Genomic DNA, 24,694 nt, shown 5'->3' with positions numbered 1-24,694 from the left:
CAACAGAATGGCATGGGGGTGACAGCCTCAAGGGAAAGCCAGCCCTGGGCTCCCTCTATGGAAACCATCAGCTTAAGAAAGCAATCTTGGAGGAGTCTTCGGACACATAGCCCACTGAATTAGACAGCTGGGAGACAGCCAAGTACTGGGGTACAAAGCTAGGAACATTGTCAGCACAGAATGTCAAATAGTGCAGTGACCTCATGGCAGAGCACAAACAAAACATCACTCAGTGCAAAAACCCCGAACACTAGGGGTTTTCTATCCTCTTGGATGACCATTACAATTGGCGGTTTCAGGTCTCTGGATGTCTTCCATATTGGAGTGGCTATAAGTGTGACTTTTTTTTTCCTCCAGCAACAAGCATCTAAAGTTGAACAGGTGTATTTTACCACCGCAGTACCAGTAGCCAGTAGCACAGGTATGTAATTTTATGTTAATTTTAAATTCAAGTTAATTTTCTTGGGCCCCTTGAGATATAGTAAATTATTTCTTTGCCTCAGCTTTGAAGTTTTATAAAGCTTTGCCCATTCTCAGACTTAAATTGTATCATTTATTATAGTAATGGCTTCTGGTGCAGATGCCATTTTTCTTTCCTTTTTTTTTTTTAACCTAGTGACAGTTCTTTGCCTTTCAGATACAGCTTTTATATGCAGCCAGAAGAAAGTTTGATTCACAGTTAATGCTAAAGAGGGCAGTTGTTAATTGACTAGACTCTTTTCTAATTACAGTAAGGAAGAAACAATATCTAGGTCAGAAACTCATGCATAGCTGGAAGGCATTTTTATTTTGAACTTTTTCTTTTATATATTAAGAAACTAGGACCTAGAGCTGAGTATAGTAATACATACCCAAGATCCCAGCCCTTAGGAAGCTGAAGCAGGAGGATCAAGAGTTCAGCTCTAGGGTTGCAGGCCAGACTATTCAGTGATAATTGGTCTCATGGATAGATGGATGAATGGATGGATTGAGAGATGAATGGATGAGTGGATGGATCAATTGATTTATCTTGGACCCAAAAAAGGTTAAATGACTCCCCAAGGTCATAAGTAAACATTTGTGAGCACCAGAGCACTAGATCTCAGGCCTCCTTACCATCCTGTTGAGTTCATTGGTCCATAGCTCTGTTGAATTACATGAACCAACCACAAAGCTGCACAAGCTAGGTTAGCTGTATAAGAAGAGATTGGCTGACACTTACCATGTATCACACTGAGAAGCTTGAAGTACTAAGGAGCTTGAAGTCTAAACTGGTCCTGATCAGTGTGGGAGAAGTGCAGAAGGAAGGCAACAGCATTGTACATGTGTGCCAGACAGCTCCGTGTTGGCTTCTCATGGCCTACCCTCTGCATAGCCCATAGGAAATTCTGCCTGGGAGAAGGGGTATGAAGGATGTCAGCTCTGAGTCATGGAAGGTGAGTGGAAGTTGCCCAGAAGAAAACACTGTCTATTAGATAGGTTTAGGCAAAGAGAAGGGCCCAAGAGGTATGAAAGTGTCAAGAGAAGGGAGGTGTCTGCCGTGTCTGGCAGGGAGGTAACAGCTGAGAAGGATGGGGTACATCTGGATTGTTATGTGTTTCTGTAGGGAAAGAGGGCTTTGTATTGAGGGATGGAGAGTGTCTGAGGCTTTCCCTAGTCCTGTTTAAAGCAAGAACAAGGCCTGGAGCCTGATACCCATCCTGCTTACCATTTCTGCCTCCATGGCACTCAGCCCTTTCCTAGTCTGTGTGTGCCTGCATCTAGTCATGGCAACTTGAAGAGCAGTCTGTCTCACCTCTCTCGCAGGGAGCTCTGTTCAACAGTTTGGCCTCAGTGTTCCTGTGATCATCATCAAACAAGAGGAGGCATGTCAGTGTCAGTGTGCATGCCGGGACTCTGCGAAGGAGCGGGCATCTGGTCGGAGAAAGGGCTGTTCTTCCCCACCCCCTCCAGAGCCGAACTCCCAGCCTCCTGATGGGCCCAGCCTGCAACTACCACCCTAGACTTTTCCAGCCCCTTCCCCCTTCATCATCCATCTCCATGGGACCCTTTTCCATTGAGCAAAGCCAACAGGCTGAGGCTCCTTCCATCCCTCACACAGAAATGTTAAGTGCCATGGATGTGTCAGAGTTCCTGTCCTTCCAGAACCTGGACACCCGTCCAATCTGATTTGCATTGAAGCACTACTGTAGGGGGTGGAGGAGATGGGCCTGGCCAGCAGCTTCTCCAGGGGAAGGGCCTGTCATGCTCACTTCCAGGAAAAGGGGGAACAGGAAGCATGAAGCGTGATGCCTGCTATCATGGGGTCAGAAATTGGAAGGATGAAGAAGTCTGCTGTTTGAAAGCCTCACCTTTCAGACATATTTTCTTTATTCACATCCCAGGAGTACCCATTTTACTGACCTGATCTTTTGGAGGAGAAAAAAAAAAAGCTAAGTTATAAGTGAACTGTTTGGCTGCACTGTATGTCACTTTTGCTTATTGTTATGTGAACTTGGAAATTAAGGTTACTTGTGTGCATAAAAATACTAAATGAAAGGATGTGGTTTCCATCACTCTGGTACTGCCCATCCTTTGCACTGGGGGTTTTTTGGATTGGGCAGAAGAAAGTTCGCTATGTTGGGCATTGCTCTTCCCCATATGTCTTTGACTCTGAGGCTAAAATTTGTCTGGAAAGTCCAACCTTTGCATCATAGTGAGCAATAGCAGGGCAGGTGAGACAGCTGTGAGTTGGCTGAGATGGTTTTGTTGTTTGCACTTGACATTGGTGGAATTCCAAGTTGATGCTGCAGAGGTCATCTTGTAGCTGGCTCAGCACAGATGGGTGACTTCAAGCCTGGCCCATGGCTGTGAGTGACGGTTGTGCCAGGACTATAGGCAAGCTTTCAACTGCTATTTGTTGATGATGTGTGTGCAGAGCAGGCTCTAGCAGCACCACCTCAGTCTTTGCCTTCCTGGTTCTTTGTGTCTCTCAGTTGCTTGCCAAGGGCTTGTGGGTCACACAGCATTTTTCCTGGCAAACACCCCTGCTTTGTCTGAGTGAAAACATGGCTTGTGGCCAGTTACTAACTAGGGGTCTGCTTCAACAGTGTGTTCCTCCTCAGAGAAGAAGAGCTGCATCTTGCTTTCTCAGGGGAAGTTGCAGTTTGAAGGAAGTGTGAAAGAATTGGCAGGTGATTGGCAGGCAGGTCTTATGGTTCCAGGTTCTCTAACCAGGCTTTTTGTTGCTCCCTACCATCTCCACCTCTCACCTCTGCGATTTTGCATAAGCGTAGTACAGTGCAAAGAAGGGTGTGACTTGCTCAGCTTAGTCATGTGATTTCTAAGCAAAAAGATGAAAAAAAAACAAAAAACAAAAAAACAAAACAAAAAACCTACAAACAATGATCTACTCAGGGTAAAAAAAAAAAAAAAAAAAGTCCCCTTCCACCAAAAAGCCTGAAATGTTGCAATAAGTTATCTCATTTGGAACTTTTCATTAAGTTGTGCTATAGGGGAAAAAAAACCTTTTTGATTTGTGTATAGAATTGTATCCATCTGTCTGCCTTTGACTCCAGGTCATTGTCTCTTAAAATAAAAGATAAAATACAGTCCACATGAGAATGGAAAGTTGCTCTCTTTTGGCTACCTAATGTAGTCATGAGTGCTCACCAAGCTCAGACACCATTTGTGGCCCAAGGTGTAGAATTAGCATCTGTCTCCCAGGGATCCTTTCCCTGCTTCCAGCAAGGAGCAGGGTCCTCACATAAGGCAGTGAGATCTGTATTGGTCATTCTCCTGCTCTCTGAGCCATTACTCAGGCCCACTGAGACTTCAAGACTAACCTTGAAGCCAGAGATACAGCCTTTAGCCTGGGTTTCAGGAATAAACTTGGATGGGTGGTGGCAGCACAGTTACTGTATGAGAAGTAAAACCTCAGAACAAGTAGCTGATTCTCATGCCCAGAGTCTGGCCAGAGTTGATTTCTTTTTGACCTGTACTCCCCTCCTGCAAAAGGCTGATGGTCTTGGCATCCATTGGCCTCAGCAGAAGTTGATAAGGCAAAAAGAATCTTCTGTTACCACAATGGCTTAGTCCTCCTGAGAAAACCAGTACTGGGCATGAATTGTCCGGGCTCACTTGGCCAGGCCAGGCTCCTATAAGAATTTTTGAGCTTAGGCCCTTGATGTTTTCTGTATAACCTCTGAGAGAGCAAGTGGATGGGACCCTAAAGTGAGCTTGTATTAGAGGGTAGTCATGACCTTCCCATGTACCCATCCTTAGATCACCTTGGATTCTGAGCCCAGAGAAGGACATGTGCAAGTTCAGATACTGTTTCTTCCTGGTTAGCTAGGGCATTGGCCCCTGTCCATACAAGTGGCTTTTCCTGCTCTACAGACTTGGGGTGGAGAAGCATCTTAAGCAGTATTTATGCTGACAGACTTTTCTACTTGAAGTATCTGCCTTTTGTGGGTCATTTTAGATTTTACAAGAGAGGCTTAGCTGATTCCATCCACTTTGGGAAAATCAGAAATGTGCTTCACATGTCAGTGAGTGGTGGTGCAGAGCAGGTAAATTTCACAGGGTAGGCAGACTTTCCTTCCACAACCATGCCAGCACTTCTTCCCTCCCATTTTCCTTCTACAAGTCCAGCCTCTAGTACTAGGGACCTTAGAGAAGGAAGGGCCCCTGGTTATGTTGGAGCCAGAAAGAACTTTGATGGAGAATGTGCTTTCCTCATCCTGGGAGTGAACCTGGAGTATGAGGTTAGAATAAAAAAGAGTGCTAGCAAGTGGACTCTACCATCTTCCCATGGTAACCTCAGCAATTGTCCATCCTCCTCCTCCCGGCGCCCTCCCTCCCCCACCAGATTTACACAAGCTCCCCCTAGCATCTCAGCTGGACTCTCCCGTCAGAAGGTGATGGTTTGGGGACAGGTGGTAAAGAGACTATCTAGCACCCCCATACTCCTTGGTGAATTTGGCCCTCCTCAGACAGAGCGTTGAGGTAAAAATGGTCAATCTTTCCTGGCAGAGTCTGGCCAGTCTTGGAAGCACCACTAATTTGGTGACAGTAGTGTCATGAAAGGCTTTAAGATGGGAAGACCTCTCTGGGGAAGACAGGAAGGGGCAACTTTCTCCTCACCGCTTCCAGGAGGGTCAATGGATGGAAAGTGATCATTTCAGGGTCAAGGCAGCAGACTGGTGGGGATAATGGAGGGTAGATGGGTTTTCCTGAGACTTTGTATAATGCTGAATGTGTCCAGAGGGATGTTTGCAGAACCTCATATTGGTATGTTAAAGAAATAATAAAATTAAAACGCACTTTAGGTTATTTTATCTTTAACCCAATTGCTGCAATTTCTGTTGTGTGTGTGTATATATACTCATATATACATACATACATACATACATACATATATATACTTTCCACAAAGTTTTATTTTTTGCTCAGAATAAAAAGTTAAATTGAGGTGTGAAAAGAAAAGCACTTGTTTTGGTGCAATATGTGTAGCTTGACAGTCGTCCCATGTGGCCCTGGCCTGTCCGTGTTTTTCCGTGTTTTTTCCACTCAATTGGCCCTTGTGCTGTGAGGCTGTACAGAGGGAACCACTGTTATGCATTCTCAGCTCAATCTATGCAAGCCTTCCCTGCGTGCCCTGGGCGCCCCCCTCAGGCTCTCCAGAGAACTGCTGTGGGCATTTTTTTCTGCTGACTGTTGAGGCCCTTTTCACCACTTCTTGGTCTATTGCCATCTTTCCCCACTTCACCATTACAAAGTGATGGCTGAAAGACAGATTGTTCCTCGGTAAGACACCTGGCACCTCCTAGACTGCCATATTTATAATTACATCCATTCAGCTGGATCTTAAAAGACTTCTCCAGCATCACTGAAACCATTGATTTATGGGATTGCACCAAAACTGCTCAAGAGTTTACAATTTTTTAAATAACACCAATCAGAAATATGTTAGGGGATGGGGGAGGGGTTAGTTTGAGCCATTTCTATATGCTTCCTTGTCCTACCTGTGATGGTTCATAAAAAGGCTTCCAGCCTTCATAAAATCCAGTAAACAAAGGTATTAATAATCTACTTGATCAACTTTCTTCCTTTCCCCCACCTGTTCTTGTTTCATCTTCAATTCTCAGGCTATAGACTACAGATGTTTTAAGAATACTTCAAAGCAGAAAGATTCATGGATACAATTTGCACGTGATTCTGCTGTGACAGATGGAAGGAAAATTGTTCATTCCTTAACATTTGGGGAAAGGAGGTTAACAACAAAACCGAATAGTGCATATTTCTGATTGGACCATCTGTTTGTTCTATTTTGTTGTTTTTTTTCTTTTCTGTGGCTGACTTGGGGCTTGAACTCAGGGCCTAAGTGCTGTCCCTGAGCTTTTTTACTCAAGGCTAGCGCTCTACTACTTGAGCCTCAGCTCCACTTCTGGCCTTTTGGTAGTCAATTGGGGTAAGAGTCTCATGGACTTTCCTGCCTGGGGTGGCTTCAAACTGTGATCCTCAGATCTCAGCCTCCAGAATAGCTTAGGGTTACAGGTGTGAGCCACTGGTGCCTGGCATACCCAGGCATTTATTCTTGCATACCCTTGGGGGCTGGGGGGAAGGGAGAAGAGTCCCTTGTTTCTTTTCATGCCATTAAGGGAAATTGATGGGCATTGTTTGAGCAATTCTGTTACACTCAAGAGAGGGCTTGAGTCTGCACTGAAAAATGCAAATTAAACTGGATTTTTATGTCACATTGTACATAGTACAAGGTTGTTTTTTTTTTTTTTTCCTTTCTTGCTTTTTTCTTTTACTGGAAGTGAAGTTTAAGATCATACATTGCCCTTTTGATGGTATGTCCACTGCGCCAAAAGGATGATAAATGGCATGTCCCTTTCTCCGCTCAAGGCAGTTTCAACTTTTTCTTACGGGAGTTTTTTTCATAAAACTTTTCCCCACCAAAACCCAGGGTGTTTTCTGCAATATCTTTGCCCTGATAGTGGTGCCAAGTCAGAGGCTTCTCTTGCCCCTTTCCTCTGTGTTCTCAGGCCTCCCAACAACCTACATCTTTCATTGTGTTTAGAAGAAAGTGGAGTTGGAGGTCAGAATTCAAAGTGGCTATTCCCTTTTCCTGTGAATTCCCCCCTAGACCCAATTTGGGGAAGGTGGCTGGAAACAGGTTTTTGTGGCTCTGGGTCAGATCTGCCAGGCAAGGCAGGCGCCCCTGAAAATTGCCTTTTTTTCTTTTGACACACACCAATCATTGGCCAGTGGTCTTAGTGACAATTTTTTAAGTCCCAAATAATTTTATTTGGATTATGTAAAAGTCTCATCAAATTTATTTTAAGTGTAAAACATGGGAACAATAAACTTCCACTGAGCGATATGAAAACGTTACATGTTCAGTACTTCCAAAGGAAGAAACCTCCAAACCCAAAAGAATAAATACAAATTTGTATTTTTGAAGAATGTGAAATAATGGTGTTTGCTTAATTGCTCATTTTGTATAAACTTAATATTGTACTTTAAAATATCTGCTAAGTGAAAATTTAACTTTTTGGAATTGAAAAAGCAATATTAAATACTAATGAAATCTTAATTAAATGCTTATTTAAATCTAGTAGTATCTGTGGCATTACTTCCCATTCCTGCCCATGGCTGACCTTTTTCCATCCCCCCTCCCCAGCCATCAGTCTTGGAGAGGGGACAGAAAGGAAAGGCCCGTCACCAGGAGAGTCTGCAGGTTTCCTTTTAATCAAGGCTCTGCTGAAGGTGTTTAAGGGGGCTTAGAGCTCCCAAAGCATGAAATGAACATGTAATACCACCTGGAACCCCCAAAGCAGGCCAGACCAGACCACTCTGGCCAGCACTACTGGTCTGCCCAAATCCGAGTAATCAGACTGGGAAATCATGGGCTACATTTCAAAGCACAGCACTGCCTTCAGCCAGGATGAAGTGGGAGTGAACCCAACTGCCAACAGAGCTGCCATCCCAGGCTAACGGCCAAGTACCGCCACTGCCAGTGAAGACTAGCCCCTTTTTCCTGAAGGGAGTTATTCAGAGTCCAGCCACCAGCCCTGGGGAGGGAGAGAAGTTAGGATGCCCAGCTAGGGGGATGGTCAAGGCTCCGCAGCTCCATCGCCAGCATCCTTTGGAAAGCCACCTCTGGCAGCGGCAACTGGCTGGGGGGGCGCTCCGGGTTTAGCTGAGACGTTCTAGTGGGAACAGAAAGGAGAAAAGTAAGCCAGGGAGGAAGGGCCTTGGATTAGGGCCTGCAAGGATGTAGCCTCTAGCATTTAGATAACTTTTTTCAAAACCTCTCGCCCAGATCACAGGAGGTTAAAGGTAAAGCAAGCGGCGGGGCGCTTTTCCACCCCCTCTCCCTGGGAAGCAAGGGCTTCTTGGCCGGCCTAGCCAGTGGGCAGACACTCTTCACCACCACCCCCAGCCCAGCCCGGAGTGGGCACTGACCCCGCCACCAGCCGGCTCAGGCCGCCGGCGGCCCAGCTGCCGCAACATCTCCTCACAGGCGGCAATGGTATCCAGGAGCTGCCGCTGCCGCTGCTCCACGGCGTCCAGCAGCTGCTGGGCGCGCTCATCCCGGGGCGGCGGCGGGGGAGGCCTCCCGCCGAGCCCCAGCCCCGCCTTCCCGCGGTCCACGCCGGCAGCCTCCCTGCCGGGGAGAGAGCGAGACACCGACGGTCAAGGCCTGCGCTTGCGCGGGGTCCGAGACCCTCTCCCACCCCTCCCCCCACCCCCGCCCCGACGGGTCCCCTCTCACCCCCGTGACCAGCCTGAGCCCGGGCCCCATTCCATCTCCGCCTGCGCGGCCCGACCACCACCCCCTTTTCGGCCGCCCCCCCTCCCCAGCGCTGCGCTATGGCTCCGCAAAGCTGCGCCCCGCCCCGTCCCCACCGGTCTCCTTCAAGCCTCCTCGGGGTCGCGGTCCCTTTAAGTTGCCCGGCGCGGAGGTGGGGCCGCGCCTCCCGAGCCGGAAGCTGGTTGTGTGCGTCACTTCCCCCCGGAAGCGGGCCTGGGCGGATGTCTCCGGCGCGTCCCTGCGCGGGGCTGAGGGCCGTCGTGGCTGCCAGCGTGGGGCTGGGTGACGGGCCAGCGGGCTCTGCCCGCAGCGGCCGCCTCCTCCGCCCGCCCTGCCCTGCTCCGGCGGCGCCCGGATCCCGGCTGCTGCGGCTCCCGGGGAGCGGGGCCGTGCAGGCCGCCAGCCCCGAGCGCGCCGGCTGGAGCGCGGCGCTGCGGGCCGCCGTGGCAGAGCTGCGCGCCGGCGCCGTGGTGGCCGTTCCCACCGACACGCTGTACGGCCTGGCCTGCTCGGCCGGCTGCTCGGCCGCACTGGACGCCGTGTACCGCCTCAAGGGCCGCAGCGAGGTGAAGCCGCTGGCCGTGTGCCTGGGCCGCGTGGCCGACGTCTACAGGTGAGGCCGCCCCGACCCGGCCCCACTGGGGGCGGCACCGCGGGAGGGGCTTCCGGTGACAGGCGTGGGAGACTGAGGCGCTGGGCGCGGGAGGGGCTCCCCGAAGAATCCGGAACTGGAAATCTGTACCGAACCTTTCGCGTGTGCCAGGTCCCCGGCTGGGCGCTGAGCGACCAGCGACGCCGGAGGCCGGCCGTGCCGCGCCGCTCAGGCGCTCCCGTGCGTGTGAGGGGCGGCCCTCGGCAAGGAAGCAAACCCGGAACTTCATTTTAGCAGCGAAAGCCTTTCCAAAAAAAAGAAAAGTCAAAAAGAATAAACAGGGCTTGAGACTTGCCACAGTAATCACAGCGCTTTTCCTGTTGTAGCTCCCAAAATAAACGAGGGCTCCAAGCCCGGGTGCTTCTCTGCAGCCCTGCCTTCTGCGCAAGCTCTTTGGGAGGGGAAGCAGGAGGATAGGTGGATCATTTGTAGACCCAAAGGAACCCTTTTCCTGGAATTGCGTAAAGGCCAGGAAAGGCTCACCATTGGCTCAGTTGGCTCTTCATTTGGAGTAAGTTTATGCTCCTTTGTTTCCCAGGTACTGCCAAGTGACAGTGCCTGAGGAGCTCCTGAAAGACCTCTTGCCAGGACCAGTGACCCTGGTGATGGAACGCTCCGGGGAGCTCAACAAAGACCTCAACCCCTTTACTCCTGTGAGTCAAGTTTCCTCCTGTGTGTCAGACTTTTTCTGACCATTTGGCTTTTCAGGATCCAGAGTAGATTCATTCTCTGTCTTTGCCAACTTTCCTGATAATTCCCTTTCCTCTTGCCTCATAGCTTGTAGGCATCAGGATTCCTGACCATGCCTTCATGCAAGACTTGGCCCAGATGTTTGGGGGGCCTCTTGCTCTCACAAGTGCTAATCTCAGCTCCCAGACCAGTTCTCTGAACATAGAGGTGAGAATTGCCCAATCCTTCCCCTGGAAGCCTCAGAAGGCCAAAAATGGTTTCCTCTGAACCAGTGTGCTGAAACTGCCTGGTAGGAGAGTGGTTCTTTGGGTCCATCCTTGAGAAGTCTACTCAGTTGCCATAAGTTGAGGGAGAGCATCCAAATGAAAAAAAAAACTTAGGAAAGGTTTTGTATAATAGGAAAGACTTTGATGAAACAACTGTCTTCTCTTTGTTAGAGACTTCTGTTAGGCCATAAATCTTTAGTAGTCCTGTGAAGATAAAATTGGGCCCTGAAAAGTCACTTCTAGTCACACAGCCATTAAGTGACTAGATTTTTACATAAGTTTTGACCTTCATCTCTTATCTCTGCCACAAGGCAGGCCAAAGAAAGAATTATTCTAATCTTTCTTGGCTACATAGTTTAGAAGACATGGGAACAGAAAGAAATTTCACTTACTTTTCTTTTTAAATTTAAATATAAAGTGACAAGAGTTTTCTATGCCCAGACCTAAGTGAGCTCATGGGCTTCAGAAATTGAGAACTGCATGCTTCTCCTTTTCATGAGAATGGTGGCTTCGCTTGGTCTTGGTTTGCAGGGATGGACATGTGACAAGGAGAGAGGAAAGTTCTTACCTTGTCAACCATCAGTTGACCTGGCCAACATAATAACTGGTGTTTTTCTGCTTCGTTGAGTTCCTAGCCCTAAGTGTATTACATTGTCATCAAGTGGGGAGCTCTAGTGCAGCAAACAATTCAATCCACAATTTTGGCTAGAGCAGCTTTACCACAGCTCAGAATCAGTGATGTGGCATGTATTTGCAGAGCTCATCCTATTTTATTCCTCCTGTCCTGATCCATAGTCCATGAAGATCCAGGATCAGAATGCTAGAGCTGGAAGGACCCTTAGTGGTCAAATGTCCAGCCATCTTATTAGAAGGGTTAGATGAAGTACCTTGCATGTGTACCATGGGTATGATGGAATGTTTAGGATCAAAGCCCACATCTGTAGATGCCCATCAGAGTCCCAGGTAGTCCACTCAGGCCTCCCTAACAGCAATGAATTTGATGTCCTTTTAAGTTCTAGACAGGTGTTATATGGGACTTTTACTCAGAAGGGCAAAACCTGTTAGGATGTGGTATCCAAGCAGTCCTAAGCTTAACTAAGATGTTTCTTCTGCTAGAGGAAGATGCCTCCTGTTTCAAAATTTGGGTTTTTGCTTATCTATGCTGAGTGTGCAGTATGCTTGGCCATGCTTTTCCTTTCCCTCTTCTCAGGAATTCCAAGACCTCTGGCCTCATTTGTCCCTGGTCATTGATGGGGGACCAATTGGGGATGGCCAGAGTCCTGAATGTCGCCTTGGTTCTACTGTGGTTGACTTATCTGTGCCTGGAAAATTTGGCATTATTCGTCCAGGCTGGTAAGTCTCTTTGCTATGCTATGAAGATAGAATTTTAGGGAAATTAGAGAAATGAAACAAAGTTTTGAGGAAGTGAAGGTTGTTACTTCTTAGTCTTGCTCTGGGCAGGGAAGAGGAGGATGAGGTAGACATGGAGAAGTGGCAGGTACAGTGGGACTAGATTTGCTGGTGTTTCCTCCTTTTTAGGATCCATCAAGTGTGATGAATAGAGCATGAGACTAGTACTTTAGAAGTCCGTGATCAGCAGACTGGTTGACTCAGGGCTTTGAGAAGTTAGACAATAACTAACTTCTGTGTCCTCCTCAGTGCTCTGGAAAATACTACAGCAATCCTCCAACAGAAGTACGGGCTGCTCCCTTCACATGGGTCCTGCTCGTGACACTCAGGAGGGAGAACCAAGGACACTGCTGGATACTATGTGTCTGCCTGCTGCTGGTTGTCAGGCCTCATTTGCAGAGGCCAGTGGAGCCATGTCCCTAGCCCAGCTTTGGGCAACATGTCTTTCTGGACATTGCATACCAGAAACTGCTGGTTTATCCTCACACTTCGTGTGGAGGGTGAGGGGAGTGGATTATATTTATTCCATAGTTTCATATATCAGCCAAAAGTTGAATAAAGATAAAGAACATTCCTAGGATGGCCTGACTCTAATAATAGTTGGTTTTTTTTTCCCTTTCTTCCCTCCTCCTCTTTTAAATTATGAAATATTTTAAACCAGGCATAGTAGTGCCTGTGCCTGAAATCAAAGCACTTATAATTCCAGCACACAGAAAGGATTATAAAATCAAGGACAACTTGAGCTATATAGTATTCAAGGCCAGCCAGGTTACATAAAGAGAAGTAATTTTAAGTAACAGATTTAGAAGCTAGTGAGAGCTTCCTCTGGTGGTCCAAACCAACTAGACGTGCTAGTGTAAAGTCCCAGGGAACCAGCAGCAAGGATTTGGGCTCTTGAAGCTGGAATCTGGTTAGGATAAACATTGTAAAGCTATAGAGCAAACACTCTCCTCTGAGCCAGAAGACAATCATTTTGATCTAATGATGGAAATACTGGAGAGGGATCCAAATTAAACAATATCTGAAAACAAATCTATAATATCCTTTTTAGCCGTACTTCCTTATTTATCCCTAGAATAAGTTATATGCGTAATTTATTTAACTCCAGTGTTTACTCAGCAGCTTATTCATATGTATATCAAGTGTTATACGTAATTATTGGGCATTTCGAACTTTTAATAAAAATGCTATTAAACACATTTGTAAATGGTTTATTTTTTTTTCTGAATTATTTCCTAGGATAGCATTACCAGGTCAAAGTTATATATGCATTTATGGCTCTCTTCAAAGAACTGAGTCAAGTTTCACTGCCTTCAGCAGTGTGTGAGGTGGCTACCTCTTTACGCTGGCCTTGCCATATTTTTCCAGTTGTGTATGTGTGAAATGAAATCACTACAGGCCAACATCCATGTCTTTCCACTGGCATTGCCTACCTTGGTTTCCCTAGTGAATGCACAAGCTAGTTGCCAGGCTGATGGGGTTTTGTGTCAGTTACTCAGGGCTATGTGTCCTTGAGATAGGACCCTAGGTTCCACTTTCCCTCCCCCTTGTACTCGATTTTCAGAATTGTGAGTCAGTCTTGAGTCTGTAAATCTCAGTACAATGGTTTTCAATACACACTGCCTCAATTATATTCTAAGAATATTGACGTGGTATTCCAGAGGCCTGCTTTTTTAGGGCCTTTGCAATTAACATTAGTTTCTAAATAAGCACTGGGTTGTGTTAACTATTCCCTCTGTAAGTTTCACTTAAACTAGTAATTTTTAAAGCTGATCTACTCTTCATTGTGCCAAAACTATAGCCTTCCCAGTCCTAAATCAGTTAGTCACAGAATCTGAAGTCAAGATTTATGAGGTCTTAAGGGCAAGAAACCTGTAATTGAGGATACTACTTCATACAAATCATAAGAGCACTGAAAGTGGCTCTAGTGAGAGCTTCATCCTGTTCAGGCAGCTAAAGGGAGAGGGTGTTCTGGTCCTCTCCCTGCATTGTGTTCATCTGAGCTTGGAAATGAAAAACAATTGAACTCCCAACAGTGAAACTGAAAGAAAAAAAAAAAAGATTGCACCTAGGAGGTACTAGCCAAGGAGGCCACACCAAACAGAGTAGAAGCCTATGAGCTTTGAGGACATGACTTCCTCAGTCAGGTTTTCCCCAGCTCCAGGCTCATCCTGCAGTGCTCAGTTAATAGGTGTTGAATGTGTGAATGCTCAAGATTGTTCCTGATAACTGGGTTTAGAAATCTGGATCCAGTTAAGCCTGTAAGTTCCTTTTTTACAAAGTCAAGTATGTTTCCCTATCTTTGAGAAGACAAATGATTCTGGAACGAGGCCTGAAGAGAAGATGCAGACTGGCAGAAGGAACAGGGTGCAAGCTGGGTCATCCCTGAGACCCAAGAGCAGTAACTGGACAACTCTATTACATAAACCACCACCTGCCACAGCTTAAAGCAGAAGGATTCTATGAAACTTCTGAGGATGTGGAGCTGCTCTGCCTTGGGTTCTGGGCAGACACCTGCTAGCCCAGTACCCCAACACCACCTGTCTGGGCCCTGTGGAAGCATGGTGGCCCATCAAGAAGCACCCAACTGTTTTATTCTGGGAACCAGTGAGTGAACCCACACAATGCTATCCTCTACTGAGTTTTGAATGTCAGCCTCTCACATCAGCCACTGCTCCTTCTCCTTGATGAAGTGCTCCGCCCATCGGCGAGTCAGCTGCAGATACAGACTGGGTTGATGAGGCAGGTAGTCTAAATACAGGCGGGCTGGTGTCTTCTTTGGGACAGCCTTCTCAATCTGCGTGCCCTCGTGCCATTCATTGAAGGAGGTGATGGAAACAATCTCAGGCCTCACACTCAGGGCAGCCTGCAAGGCTGTCTCATAGTACTTCCCATTGACCCTGTTCCGTGTATTGTGGTTGTTCCAAGGCCTAATGCTGGTGTCGATATAGCCAGGCCCAACACTGGGAATGAACATGAGGTTGTTGGCATCACAAAAGTTCTTCACAGCTTTCCAGTTCTGATGGGAGGAGCCAAAGGAGAAACCATTGGAGGCAAAATAGGTGTACATGCCATCAAATCCTGCAGCCAGGATGTCGTGGGTGTGGCCCTCCTCCACCAACAGTGCTATGAAGACCCCATCATAGGGGGAGTTGCGAATCGAATGGGGCCCGTTAGGTGTTAGGAGGTGGGCCCAGGCCTCAGGAGACGTCAGGTATGAATCGTAGATATAAAAGAGTGGGAGGCTCTTGCCCATGCTGTTCTTGTAGCGGTAAAACGCACCATGAGAGCCATACCTGCAGGGCAGGGGGAAGGAGCCTGAGTTGCATGTGAGAAACCAGCACAGCTGTGAGATGGGATGGTTCTCCTCATGCACAGGCATCTTAGGATGCAGCAGCTAGTATCCACAGTTAGACTGACCTTCCTCTCCCAGCTGGGTCATCCCTAAACCTTACTTCTCTATGCTTAGCCAAGCCACCACCCTTTTTCCTCTGGACAGTGGCAATAGCCACTTAGCTGGTGTCTACTTTCACTCTGGCCTTCCTATTTCTTCTCATTAAAATATTACTCAGGGCTGGGAAGATGGCTCAGTGGTAGAGTGCTTGCCTTGCATACATGAGGCCCTGAGTTCGATTCCTCAGCACCACATAAGCAAAAAAAGAAAAAATCCAGAAGTGGCGCTGTGGCTCAAGTGGTAGAGCATTAGCCTTAAGCTGAAGAGCTGAGGGACAGCGCCCAGGCCCAGAGTTCAGGCCCCACGACTGGACCCCAAAAAAAAAAAAAAAATTAAAAAAAAAAAATATATATATGTGTGTGTATATATATATATATATATATATAACTCAAACCAGGAGCTAAGAATCCCCACCTACTTGGTGTGATCCTACCCCTCTCCTTTCCTGTGACCACCTTCTCCATTCCCTTGTCTACCTTGTCTCTTCTTTGCCTTTTTTAGGCCTTTCCTTCTGCCAGCCTTCTGTATGAAACTTCTTCCTTCCCTCAGATCTTTTTAGATCTGAACCCTCTTCAGGGCCTTATACATACTAAAGCAAGGTAGGTGTGTGTGTGTGTGTGTGTGTGTGTGTGTGTGTGTGTGTGTGTGTGTGTGTGTGTGTGTGTGTGTGTGTGTGTGTGTGTGTGTGTGTGTGTGTGTGTGTGTGTGTAGCTTAACTGCATTTATTTCTCACAATTCTGGAATCTGAGCAGTTCAAAATCAAGGTGCCCAAGAGAGTTTTGGGTCGGGGCTCACTCCCTGACTAGCAAATGATCACCAATTCACAAACTCACAAAAACAAGAACAAGAACTTTTTTTTCTGTCCATTGTGGGGCTTGAACTTTGGGCCTGGGTGTTGTCCCTCAGCTCTTCAGTTCAAGGCTAGCGTTCTACCACTTGAGCCACAGCACCACCTCTTTTTCTGGTGGTTTATTGAGAGATAAGTCTCATGGACTTTCCTGCTCAGGCTGGCTTTGAACCGCAATCCTCAGATCTCAGCCCCCCAAGTAGCTAGGATTACAGGTGTGAGCCACTGGTGCCTAAACTTTATTCATGTCAGCTCATGTTGTCCCCTAGAGAGGTGTATGTGGTTCACCCATTCTAAAGTAGGTTTAATGTATGTGTGTGTTCTGGTACTGTGGTTTGAATTCAGTGCCTTGCTCACTTGTTTTTTTACTCATGGCTGGTGCTCTTGAGCCATGCCTCCAGTCCGGCATTTTGCTGGTTAATTGGATGGAGTCTCACAGACTTTTCCTGCTCAAGCTAGCTTTGAACCATATATGATCTTCAATCTCAGCCTCCTGGGTAGCAAGGATTACAGATGTAAGCCACTGGTACCTAAACCTCAAGTAGTTTTGTCAGTATGGAGCTTCAACTCAGAGCCTGGGTGCTGTCCATGAGCTCTTTTGCTCAAGGCTAGCACTCTAGCACTTTGAGCCATAGCTCTACTTCCAGTTCTGGTGGTTAATTAGAAGTCTCATGGACTTTCCTGACCTGACTGGCTTTGAACCTTGATCCTCAGATCTCAGCTTCCTGGGTACCTAGGATTACAGGCATGAGCCACCAGTCCAGTGCCCAACTCTCAAGTAGTTTCTTTTCTTTTCTTTTTTTTTTTTTGGTCAGTTGTGGGGCCTGGAACTCTGTCCCTGAGCTCTTCAACTCAAGGTGAGTGTTCTACCACTTGAGCCACAGCACCACTTCTGGTTTTCTGGTGGTTAGCTGGAGATAAGAATCACAGACTTTCCTGCCTGGGGTGGCTTTGAACAAAGATCCTCAGATCTCAGCCTCTTGAGTAGCTAGGATTATAGGCATGAGATACCATCACCTGGCTTGAATAGTTTCTTGAGGGCTGAAGAGTAACTTGGTAGCACAGCATACACACAAGGAGAGAGGGAGTTTCTCTTTGGTAAATTCTTGACTTAAAACTGCTTTATTTCTTACGTTTTCTTAGTATGGGCCACTATTTTGTTTTCCCTCTTTAATTTTTCTTGGCTTCCCTGTTCCTCTAACACACTAGAATGTAAACACTGAAATCAGAAACTTTCCTAGTTGTGTCCATTACTGTATAACTGACAGTACTTAGGTACACATAAACATTTAGATTTTTGGGCTGGGAAGGTGGCTCAGTGGTAGGGTTCAATTGCATGGGTTCAATTCCTCAGCACCACATAAACAGAAAAGGCTGGAAGTGGTGCTGTGGCTCAAGTGGTAGAGTGCTAGCCTTGAGCTGAAGAGCTGAGGGACAGTGCCCGGGCCCAGAGTTCAGGCCACATGACCAACAAAAAAAAATAAATAAAAGTTTTAAAAAATTACATTTTTTTTTTGGAGGCAGGGTGCAGGTGCCTGTAAAGTTAGCTGCTCCTCAGGAGGTACAGACCAAGAAGATCATGGTTTGAAGCCTGCCCAGCAAAAAAGTAGTTCTGTTCTATCTCAGCAGCAAAAGCTAGGCATGGTGACAAATATTTGTCATCTCAGCTACAGCAGGAAGTGTAAACAGGATCAGGGTTTGGGCCAGCCTGGGCAAAAAATAAGACCCTATCTCAAAAATAAAGAAAAAGGGTGGAGGTATGACTCATGGAGCTAGCAAAGGTAAAAGCATCTGGATCAAACTTCAGTTCTGCCAATAAAACAAACAAAAAAATTCCTGACTACCAGTGGTAGAGAACTGGAGGATCATGGTACAAACATAGCCCAGACACAAAAGTCCATTAGGCTCCATCTCCAAAATAACCAGCAAAAAGCTGGGCTGGGACATGGCTGAAGTGGTAGATTGCCAGTTATGAGCAAGAAAGCAAGAAAGAGCATAAGGTCCTCAGTTCAAACCTCAGTACTAGAAAGTAAAAAGAAAAAAAAAAAAGATTTTATGAACGATACTGTGCAAGCACTGTAAGAATCACATGTGTGTATTAGATAAATCAAAGCTTATGAAGCTTGCCTCTTATCAGACTGCAGAACTGGAGTTGACATTCAGATTGTCTGACTCTTAAGTCCAGCACCTTCTTCCTCTAAAACAACTGTGGGGCTGGTGGGGGGGGGGGAAGGGGGCACTTGTATGGTTCAAATGGTAGAGCAACCAAGGCTCTGAGTTCAACTTCAGTGCCACCAAGACAAAAACACTGTGTGAGTGAGTCTTACTTGACTGTCAACCTACTACCTTGATTCCCAGCAACACCTAGCCCCTGGAGCAGCCTTACGTGTCAATGATGTACTTGATGTTGTCATGTACAGTGATGTCATCCCGGCCCTTGTAGGGTTGGATGTGGAAGGCCACCTGTGACAAACAGAGCAGTTACTGGTCAGTGGATATATGTCCAACAACTCCCCCTCTGTGCCAGCTCCAGTGAGTGGCACTGGCTGCCTGAAACCACTGGAAGCAGTGGACAGAGCAATGGACGGGAAGGTGCTGTGTCTGTTCAGTGCGGGTTCAGGGATGAGGAGTGGGCTTTTCTGTGTCCTTCCTACTTCACCACAGCAGTATCCAATTGGTATGTCTAGGGAAAATGGCCTCATGTTAGCTCATGTCCTTCCACCTGAAGGTGACCCTTCCTGCTTAGCACCTGGTCCAACACTGCTTCCAGAGTTCAGTCTGAATTCAGTCTGCAGGCTTATTGGGCTCTTGCTTAACAGGGACAGGGTCTGTAACCTACATTAAGTTTTCTCAGAATTCAAGAAAGTAAATTGTATAGACCTTCCCTTAATACCACACTCAATGTTTAGCTATTCCTAGACAGCTGCTAAGAGCTCCCCTAGAGGCACTGTGGGGTAAAGGGCAATCTCCACAGAAAACAGATGACCTTTTCTTAGAAACTCACCTGGATGTTGTGCTGATGGGCAGTGTCCAGAATGGCAGGTACCAGGTCATCTGAGGGCTCCCCATTATCATCAGCCATGCCAGGTGGGTACCAGGAGAGGACCAAGACGCCTGAGACAGGACAGAGGCCTGGTAGGAAATAGTGTGCCCCTCCCCCAAACCAACTCTAGTTGCAAAATAATTCCTGAAAATCTTGGGCCAAGTTCATCCTAGGCAGATCACATCCCAAGAGTTTCACGTTCTGGAGCTGTCCTCGCCAGAGGTGCTGAAATTGCTGCCAAAGGAGCAGTAGCATGCCACACCAGCAGGAAGCCCAAGGCTTCCACTGGTGCATCCGCAAGTGGCATAACAAGCAGGAGTGAGCAGGTGGCCACCAACACTACTATCTCCCTAGAAGAGGCACCCACCTGGGGTCCACATGGATGAGAGCCCTGCTTAGAGGTCAACTTGCTTTCTACAGGATACAGCATTTTTGCCTTGATTATCCATCTGCCCCTCTGTACTGTAAACCTAGACAGTTCCCCTAGACCCCTATTTTATTTGTCTTTGTAAGGCTCCCCACCCACCTCTTTGTAGTTCCCTTATCTTTTTACTTTCTGTGTTCTTTCTTCTCCCTCTCCCCCTCACATCCTTTAGACAAAGTCTTGCTATGTAGCGCAGGCTGGCCCCAAACTGGTGATCCTTCTACTTCAGCTTCTCAAGAGCTAGAGTTATAGGCATGTGTTGCCAGGCCAGGCTACTGTCATTCCATTTTCCTCCTACTTACAAGCTATCTCCAAGCATACTGACTGTACTGTAAAATCCAGCAGAATTCAGTGACAAAATCTTAACCAAGCCTCCAATGTGGGAAGATCCCAGGGTCCTGTCTTCGAGTTAGGCATTTGATGAAAACTGTCTCTGCCCAGCAACATGGGCAAACTTTCTTCTCTGCAGTCAGCAGAAACAGGAATAGCTACTGCTTTCTTCTGCACCTGGACTCCATGCTCCTGAGGGGTTTCCTAGTCCTTGCTTACCTGGAACTTGGAAGTCCAGTAGATATGAAGTCTGCCTCCCTCTCTTTGCTGTCCCTACCTAGGACAGATCTGGCGCGTACCCAGCAGCTCTGCCTGTAGCAGAGCCCTGGAGCTGTTGGGTCCGGACAGGCAAAGGGAATACTAGAAGGAAAGGACAGTGCCAAGTAGTGGGCCCAGGATGAGAGCGGGAGGGATAAGAAATCAGGCTGGTGGAGAGTGGTGCCCGTGAGGGGACTGCAGGGGCTGGGGTGGGGTGGGGGGGCCTCACCGATGGCCGCTTCCTTGAGCTGGGTCATGTGCTCTCGCAGCACGTCGGGGTCCCGGGAGCTGTAAGGCCCCAGCTCCGGGTAGAAGCTGGAGCCCAAGTCGTCCGGGGGGCTGTGGCGGCCGCGGGGGTAGCTGGCCGAGATCTTGGGGTCCCAGTGCGGCACCATGACGTGGTCCCAGTGGATGTAGTGGCCCTCGCGTCGCGGGCTGCCATACCACGAGTAGTAGAAGGCGTGCAGGTCTGAGTAGACGCTCAGACTCCGCCCGGGGGCGGGCTCGGCCTCGGCGGGGCCCGGCCCGGACGAGCTGCGGGGGTCCGCAGTGCGGGGCGCCGGCGGGGGCGGCGGCGGGGCAGCGGGGGCGGCCGGGGCGCGGGCGGCCAGGGCAGGCGCCCCCTCCGGGTGCCGCTCAAAGGGCGCCAGCTCCGGGCCCGGGCCCAGGGCCGGGAGCCCATCGGGGGCCTTGAGCGTGCGCAGGCCCATGAGCGTGCCGAAGGCGAAGAGCAGCACCAGGAACAGCGCGATGCAGGCGCGGCGGCGCCGCCGGGCCATGGCGGCCTCTGCGGTCCGGTTTCCGCTACCTGCCCGCCTGCTGGTCGGTCCCGCTACCTGCCCGCCCGCCGCGCCATGGCCGCCCGCCCGGGTCCCCCCGCGCCCGGCTCCCCTCGTCCCACGGAGACGGCGACGCCGCGCGACGTGGGCGGCTCCCGGCCTCTTCCCGCAGTGCGGGCGGGCCCCGCACACAGAGAATGCAGGCGGTGCAGACCAAGTGGCGCGAGCCGAGGGGGGACTGGACTGGAGCAGACCAAGTCCAGCTCGCCGAGCCGCGCGCCTTGGGGGCCGGGGGAGCAGCAGACTCGGGCGCGCGGCGTCCCGCGCGATCTCCAGCCCGGGCTGCCGGGTGAGGGAGAGGGGCACGGCGCGGCGCTCGGGGCGCTGGGGGCGCTGGGGCGCTGAGGGCGGGACGGGGAAGGGAAGGAAAGGAAGCGGGGTCTGCGGCTCTCCTAGAACCGCCCCTCACGGCAGCCGCCTGGCGAAGGCGCGTCGACGCCCCCGCGGGCATCCGCACCGGCTGGGGTCGGGAAAGAAGGTGCCAGTCTGTGACTAGCCAGGCTGCAGGCACGCACCAGGCCTGGGCCAGGGCACGAAGGGCCTCTGTGTCCCTCCTTATAGGGGGAGACCTGCGTGGCACGGCTGTTTGCACAGCCCTGACAAAAGATCCTGCGGTCAGCCTGGGTCTTCATTCCTTGTTAGTCAGCTACTGCTCCAGAACAGGGTCTGGGCACCCCACTCCCAGGGCCGTTGGCTGAGCGAATACTACCTAATACAAACTGACCAGCCAAATTGAATGGTATCAACTCAGGAAGTAAGAAATCCACCAGTAGGGCAGTGGGTAGATTTGTCTAAGCAATGCCCTTAGAAACTGAGATGTCCCCACCATTGACTTCACACTAAATCCAGCTCCCCTTAGATCACAAATGGCTGCCTCAGCAACAGTTCTTTTTCCCCAAGGAGATTCATATCTCTTTTCCAGAAGTCCTAGGCAAACACCTTGAGTTAAGCCTGTAATCCTAGCTACTTGAGAAGTAGACATTAGAATATTTTGTTCTCAAGTCAGCACTAGTACAAAAGAAGTTTAAGAAACTCCAGCTCCAAGGTGATGTGGTATAGTCCCCTAAAATGAAAATAAATCCCTTGGAATTGTGGGGATTAAAATTTTTATCATTATTATTATTATTATTTGTCAGTCATGGGGCCTGAACTCTGGGCCTGGGTGCTGTCTCTCAGCTCTTCAGCTCAACGCTAAGGCTCTACCTCTTGAGCCATAGCGCTTGTGGGGATTTTGATGAAGGGATAAAGCCCCTTTATGTTTAGTAACATATAAATAAAGAAATAATGCCAGTCTCTGTGGTGTCTTCATTCTCAGGTTTTCAGAAATGAAATACAGCTCTGTTTTTCCCTTTGAATTAATTTCATGATCAGTTCAATTAGAAACAGTGAAAACAGGGGCTGGGAAGGTGGCTCAGTGGTAGAGTGCTTGCCTTGCATGCATGAGGCCCTGGGTTAGATTCCTCAGCACCACATAAGCAGAAAAAGCCAGAAGTGGTGCTATGTCTCAAGTGGTAGGTAGAGTGCTAGCCTTGAGCTGAAGAACTGAGGGACAGTGCCCAGCCCCAGAGTTCAGACCCCATGACTGGCAGAAGAAAGAAAGAAAGAAAAAGAGAGAGAGAGAGAGAAAGAAAGAAAGAAAGGAAGGAAGGAAGGAAGGAAGGAAAGAGTGAGAACAATTTTAAACACAGCCAAAGATAGTGGTATTTTTTATTCATTCAGCATGGTTAGCAATTCTTTACCTAGTCACCTTCATTATTTGAAGTTTAGATGGATATACAATTCTTCTGAGAAAAAATACACATAAATAAAATAAACAAAATATATAAACAAAACCATATTCCTGGACAAAATGGTAAAATCACACAGATGACTTTGAAGCATATTTTTAGCAAGAAAAATAAAAGAAATAAGAAAATTTACTAAGGGGCAGCAAAAGGACAGAACTAACAAGCCTAAGGTGATACCCTGAGTTAAACCCCTATTGCTATGTAGCTTAGGCCACCCTTGCTTGAACTGTCCTGCTTCAGCCTCCCAAGTGCTGAGATTACAAGCATGTACCACCAATCTCTCTTGATTTACTTTTTTTTTTTTGAGACAAGTTCTCATGTATATCTCAAGTTGGCCTGGAACTTGCTATGTAGCCCAGGCTGACCTTAAATTTGTACCTTGATTTAAGAATATCTTAATTCAGGTTCTAGAACAGGGCAATGCTTACTCTGTAAAATAGACTAAGTGCACTAATAGGCTGAACAGAATAAATGGGTTTTTATAAACAGAAAGGCTGGGAAAGGCAGAAATAAAAGAATAAAAAGTAGATTTGTCAAACTGAGTGCTGGTGACTCATGCCTGTAATCCTAGCTACTCAGGAGGCTGAGATCTGAGGATCACAGTTCAAAGCCACTGGGCAGGAAAGTCTGTGAGACTCTTATATCCAATTAACCATCAGAAAACCAGAAGTGGCACTATGGCTCAAGTGGTAAGCACTCACCTTGAGCTGAAGAGCTCAGGAATAGCACCCAGGCCCAGAGTTCAAGCCTTTCGACTGACCAAAAAAAAAAAAAAGATTTGTCATCTAAAAGTTACTTTCCTTGGAAGGCAGAGGTGGGGAGACAGCAATGGGAAAATGACTAGTTACTACAATCAGATTGTTTTCGTTACTTATTTATTTTGATAACATCAATTTAAATTTGTCTATTTTTCTAATGCTGGTATTTAGAAGTTCAAATTAATAGTTTCAAGTTAGTAACATAGACCTTTATATAAATAATTTAATTTAACTTTTTGTCCTGGTCTATTGAAATTCAGTGGCGCTTAGTTTAAACCGATAGCCTTGCTAGGCATAGCAGTGCAGCCTGTAGTCCCAACACTCAGGAGGATCATGAATTTAAAAGGCCAGTCTGTGCTATACAGTAAAACCTTGTTTCAAAAAGATATATCAAAACAATGGCCTATTTATTTTTCCTGAAGCTGGTGATTAATCTCAGGGTAAAGGCAAGCACTTTACCACTCAGCTATATTCCTAGCCACTATTATTTTTTTTAGTCAGCATTTTTCTAGGTAGCCCAGGCTGATTTTAAAGTGGCAATCTTTCTGCCTCAGCTTCTCAAGTGCTGGGACTACAAATAGATTTCACCATGCTGATCTCTGTTTTTGGCAAGCAATTCACCTGACCTGAGAGAGAGCGTTTTAAGGTATGCATAAGGACAAACAGAGATGCAGTCTGAATGTCTTTGTGTCTAAAGTGATATGCTGGCCAGCATAGGATAAGTCTAAGCTGGCTTGTTGTACATGCAACCTAGCTGTATTTGTTGTCCTAACAAATACTATAAACTTGGCAACTGAAAACAGTCCAGAAATTTTTTACATAGTTTTGTAGTAATATCCAGAGCATGTTGGAGCAAGAGCTGTCTTTAGAATTCTACTTCCTGCAGCAATTTCTTGAAATCAAGGCAGACTGATGCAATGTGACCCAGGGCCTCCAACTATGACCCATGACCTCTGCTACACTCTCTCTAACAGAATTTTTCAGCTGCAAATAAGAAAAGAAACACCCAACCATGGCCTATGATGGTGTTTCCCAAACTTTAATGGGCATATTATTCCCTGGAAGATTTTAAAACATCATCAATTTATTTTCTCATAATTTTCATGTAAGATTTTAGCTAAGTCCTCTACTCAAGGCTTCACAAGTAGAGGCTA

General features: G+C 47.6%; 4 protein-coding genes across 8 annotated transcripts in view; 2 read left to right on the top strand and 2 right to left on the bottom strand.

Annotated features, from left to right (window-relative positions):
- The window catches only part of Mtf1 (metal regulatory transcription factor 1), a 47,926-nt gene extending 44,451 nt beyond the window's left edge, over positions 1-3,475 (top strand). For 2 of the 3 annotated variants that reach the window (XM_042674918.1, XM_042674936.1), the window contains exons 10-11: positions 358-421; positions 1,786-3,475. In XM_042674918.1, the coding sequence (XP_042530852.1) occupies positions 358-421; positions 1,786-1,982 (261 nt within the window). In that variant the 3' untranslated portion in view covers positions 1,983-3,475. The remainder of the gene's footprint in view (positions 1-357; positions 422-1,785) is intronic. The other variant, XM_042674927.1, reaches the window with a different exon arrangement.
- Positions 3,476-6,759: 3,284 nt separating this feature from the next.
- Positions 6,760-8,964, bottom strand: CUNH1orf122 (chromosome unknown C1orf122 homolog). 2 transcript variants are annotated; one of them, XM_042676421.1, is made up of 3 exons: positions 8,878-8,964; positions 8,434-8,635; positions 6,760-8,177 (listed from the first exon to the last, which is right to left on the bottom strand). In XM_042676421.1, exons 2-3 carry the CDS (start codon positions 8,479-8,481, stop codon positions 8,082-8,084), a joined length of 144 nt encoding a protein of 47 aa, XP_042532355.1. In that variant the 5' UTR covers positions 8,482-8,635; positions 8,878-8,964; the 3' UTR covers positions 6,760-8,081. The 2 variants fall into 2 exon arrangements, with proteins under 2 accessions (XP_042532355.1, XP_042532347.1); XM_042676413.1 differs by lacking the exon at positions 8,878-8,964 and adding an exon at positions 8,744-8,847.
- Positions 8,965-9,003: 39 nt separating this feature from the next.
- Yrdc (yrdC N6-threonylcarbamoyltransferase domain containing) lies at positions 9,004-12,999 on the top strand. The gene is made up of 5 exons (XM_042676403.1): positions 9,004-9,395; positions 9,973-10,087; positions 10,212-10,331; positions 11,601-11,743; positions 12,050-12,999. Exons 1-5 carry the CDS (start codon positions 9,004-9,006, stop codon positions 12,120-12,122), a joined length of 843 nt encoding a protein of 280 aa, XP_042532337.1. The 3' UTR covers positions 12,123-12,999.
- Positions 13,000-14,247: 1,248 nt separating this feature from the next.
- Positions 14,248-20,938, bottom strand: Maneal (mannosidase endo-alpha like). 2 transcript variants are annotated; one of them, XM_042676383.1, is made up of 4 exons: positions 20,386-20,938; positions 19,106-19,215; positions 18,488-18,564; positions 14,248-15,096 (listed from the first exon to the last, which is right to left on the bottom strand). In XM_042676383.1, the coding sequence occupies exons 1-4, from the start codon at positions 20,933-20,935 to the stop codon at positions 14,460-14,462; spliced, it is 1,374 nt and encodes a 457-aa protein (XP_042532317.1). In that variant the 5' UTR covers positions 20,936-20,938; the 3' UTR covers positions 14,248-14,459. The 2 variants fall into 2 exon arrangements, with proteins under 2 accessions (XP_042532317.1, XP_042532326.1); XM_042676392.1 differs by lacking the exons at positions 18,488-18,564; positions 20,386-20,938 and having other exon boundaries at positions 19,106-19,176.
- Positions 20,939-24,694: the final 3,756 nt, after the last annotated feature.

This window comes from Dipodomys spectabilis, unplaced genomic scaffold, assembly GCF_019054845.1.
Source record: "Dipodomys spectabilis isolate Male_0828 unplaced genomic scaffold, ASM1905484v1 ptg000002l, whole genome shotgun sequence".
Lineage (NCBI taxonomy): Eukaryota > Metazoa > Chordata > Mammalia > Rodentia > Heteromyidae > Dipodomys > Dipodomys spectabilis.
Note: the sequence above shows the minus strand (reverse complement) of the source record. Positions and strands in the feature narration are given on the sequence as shown.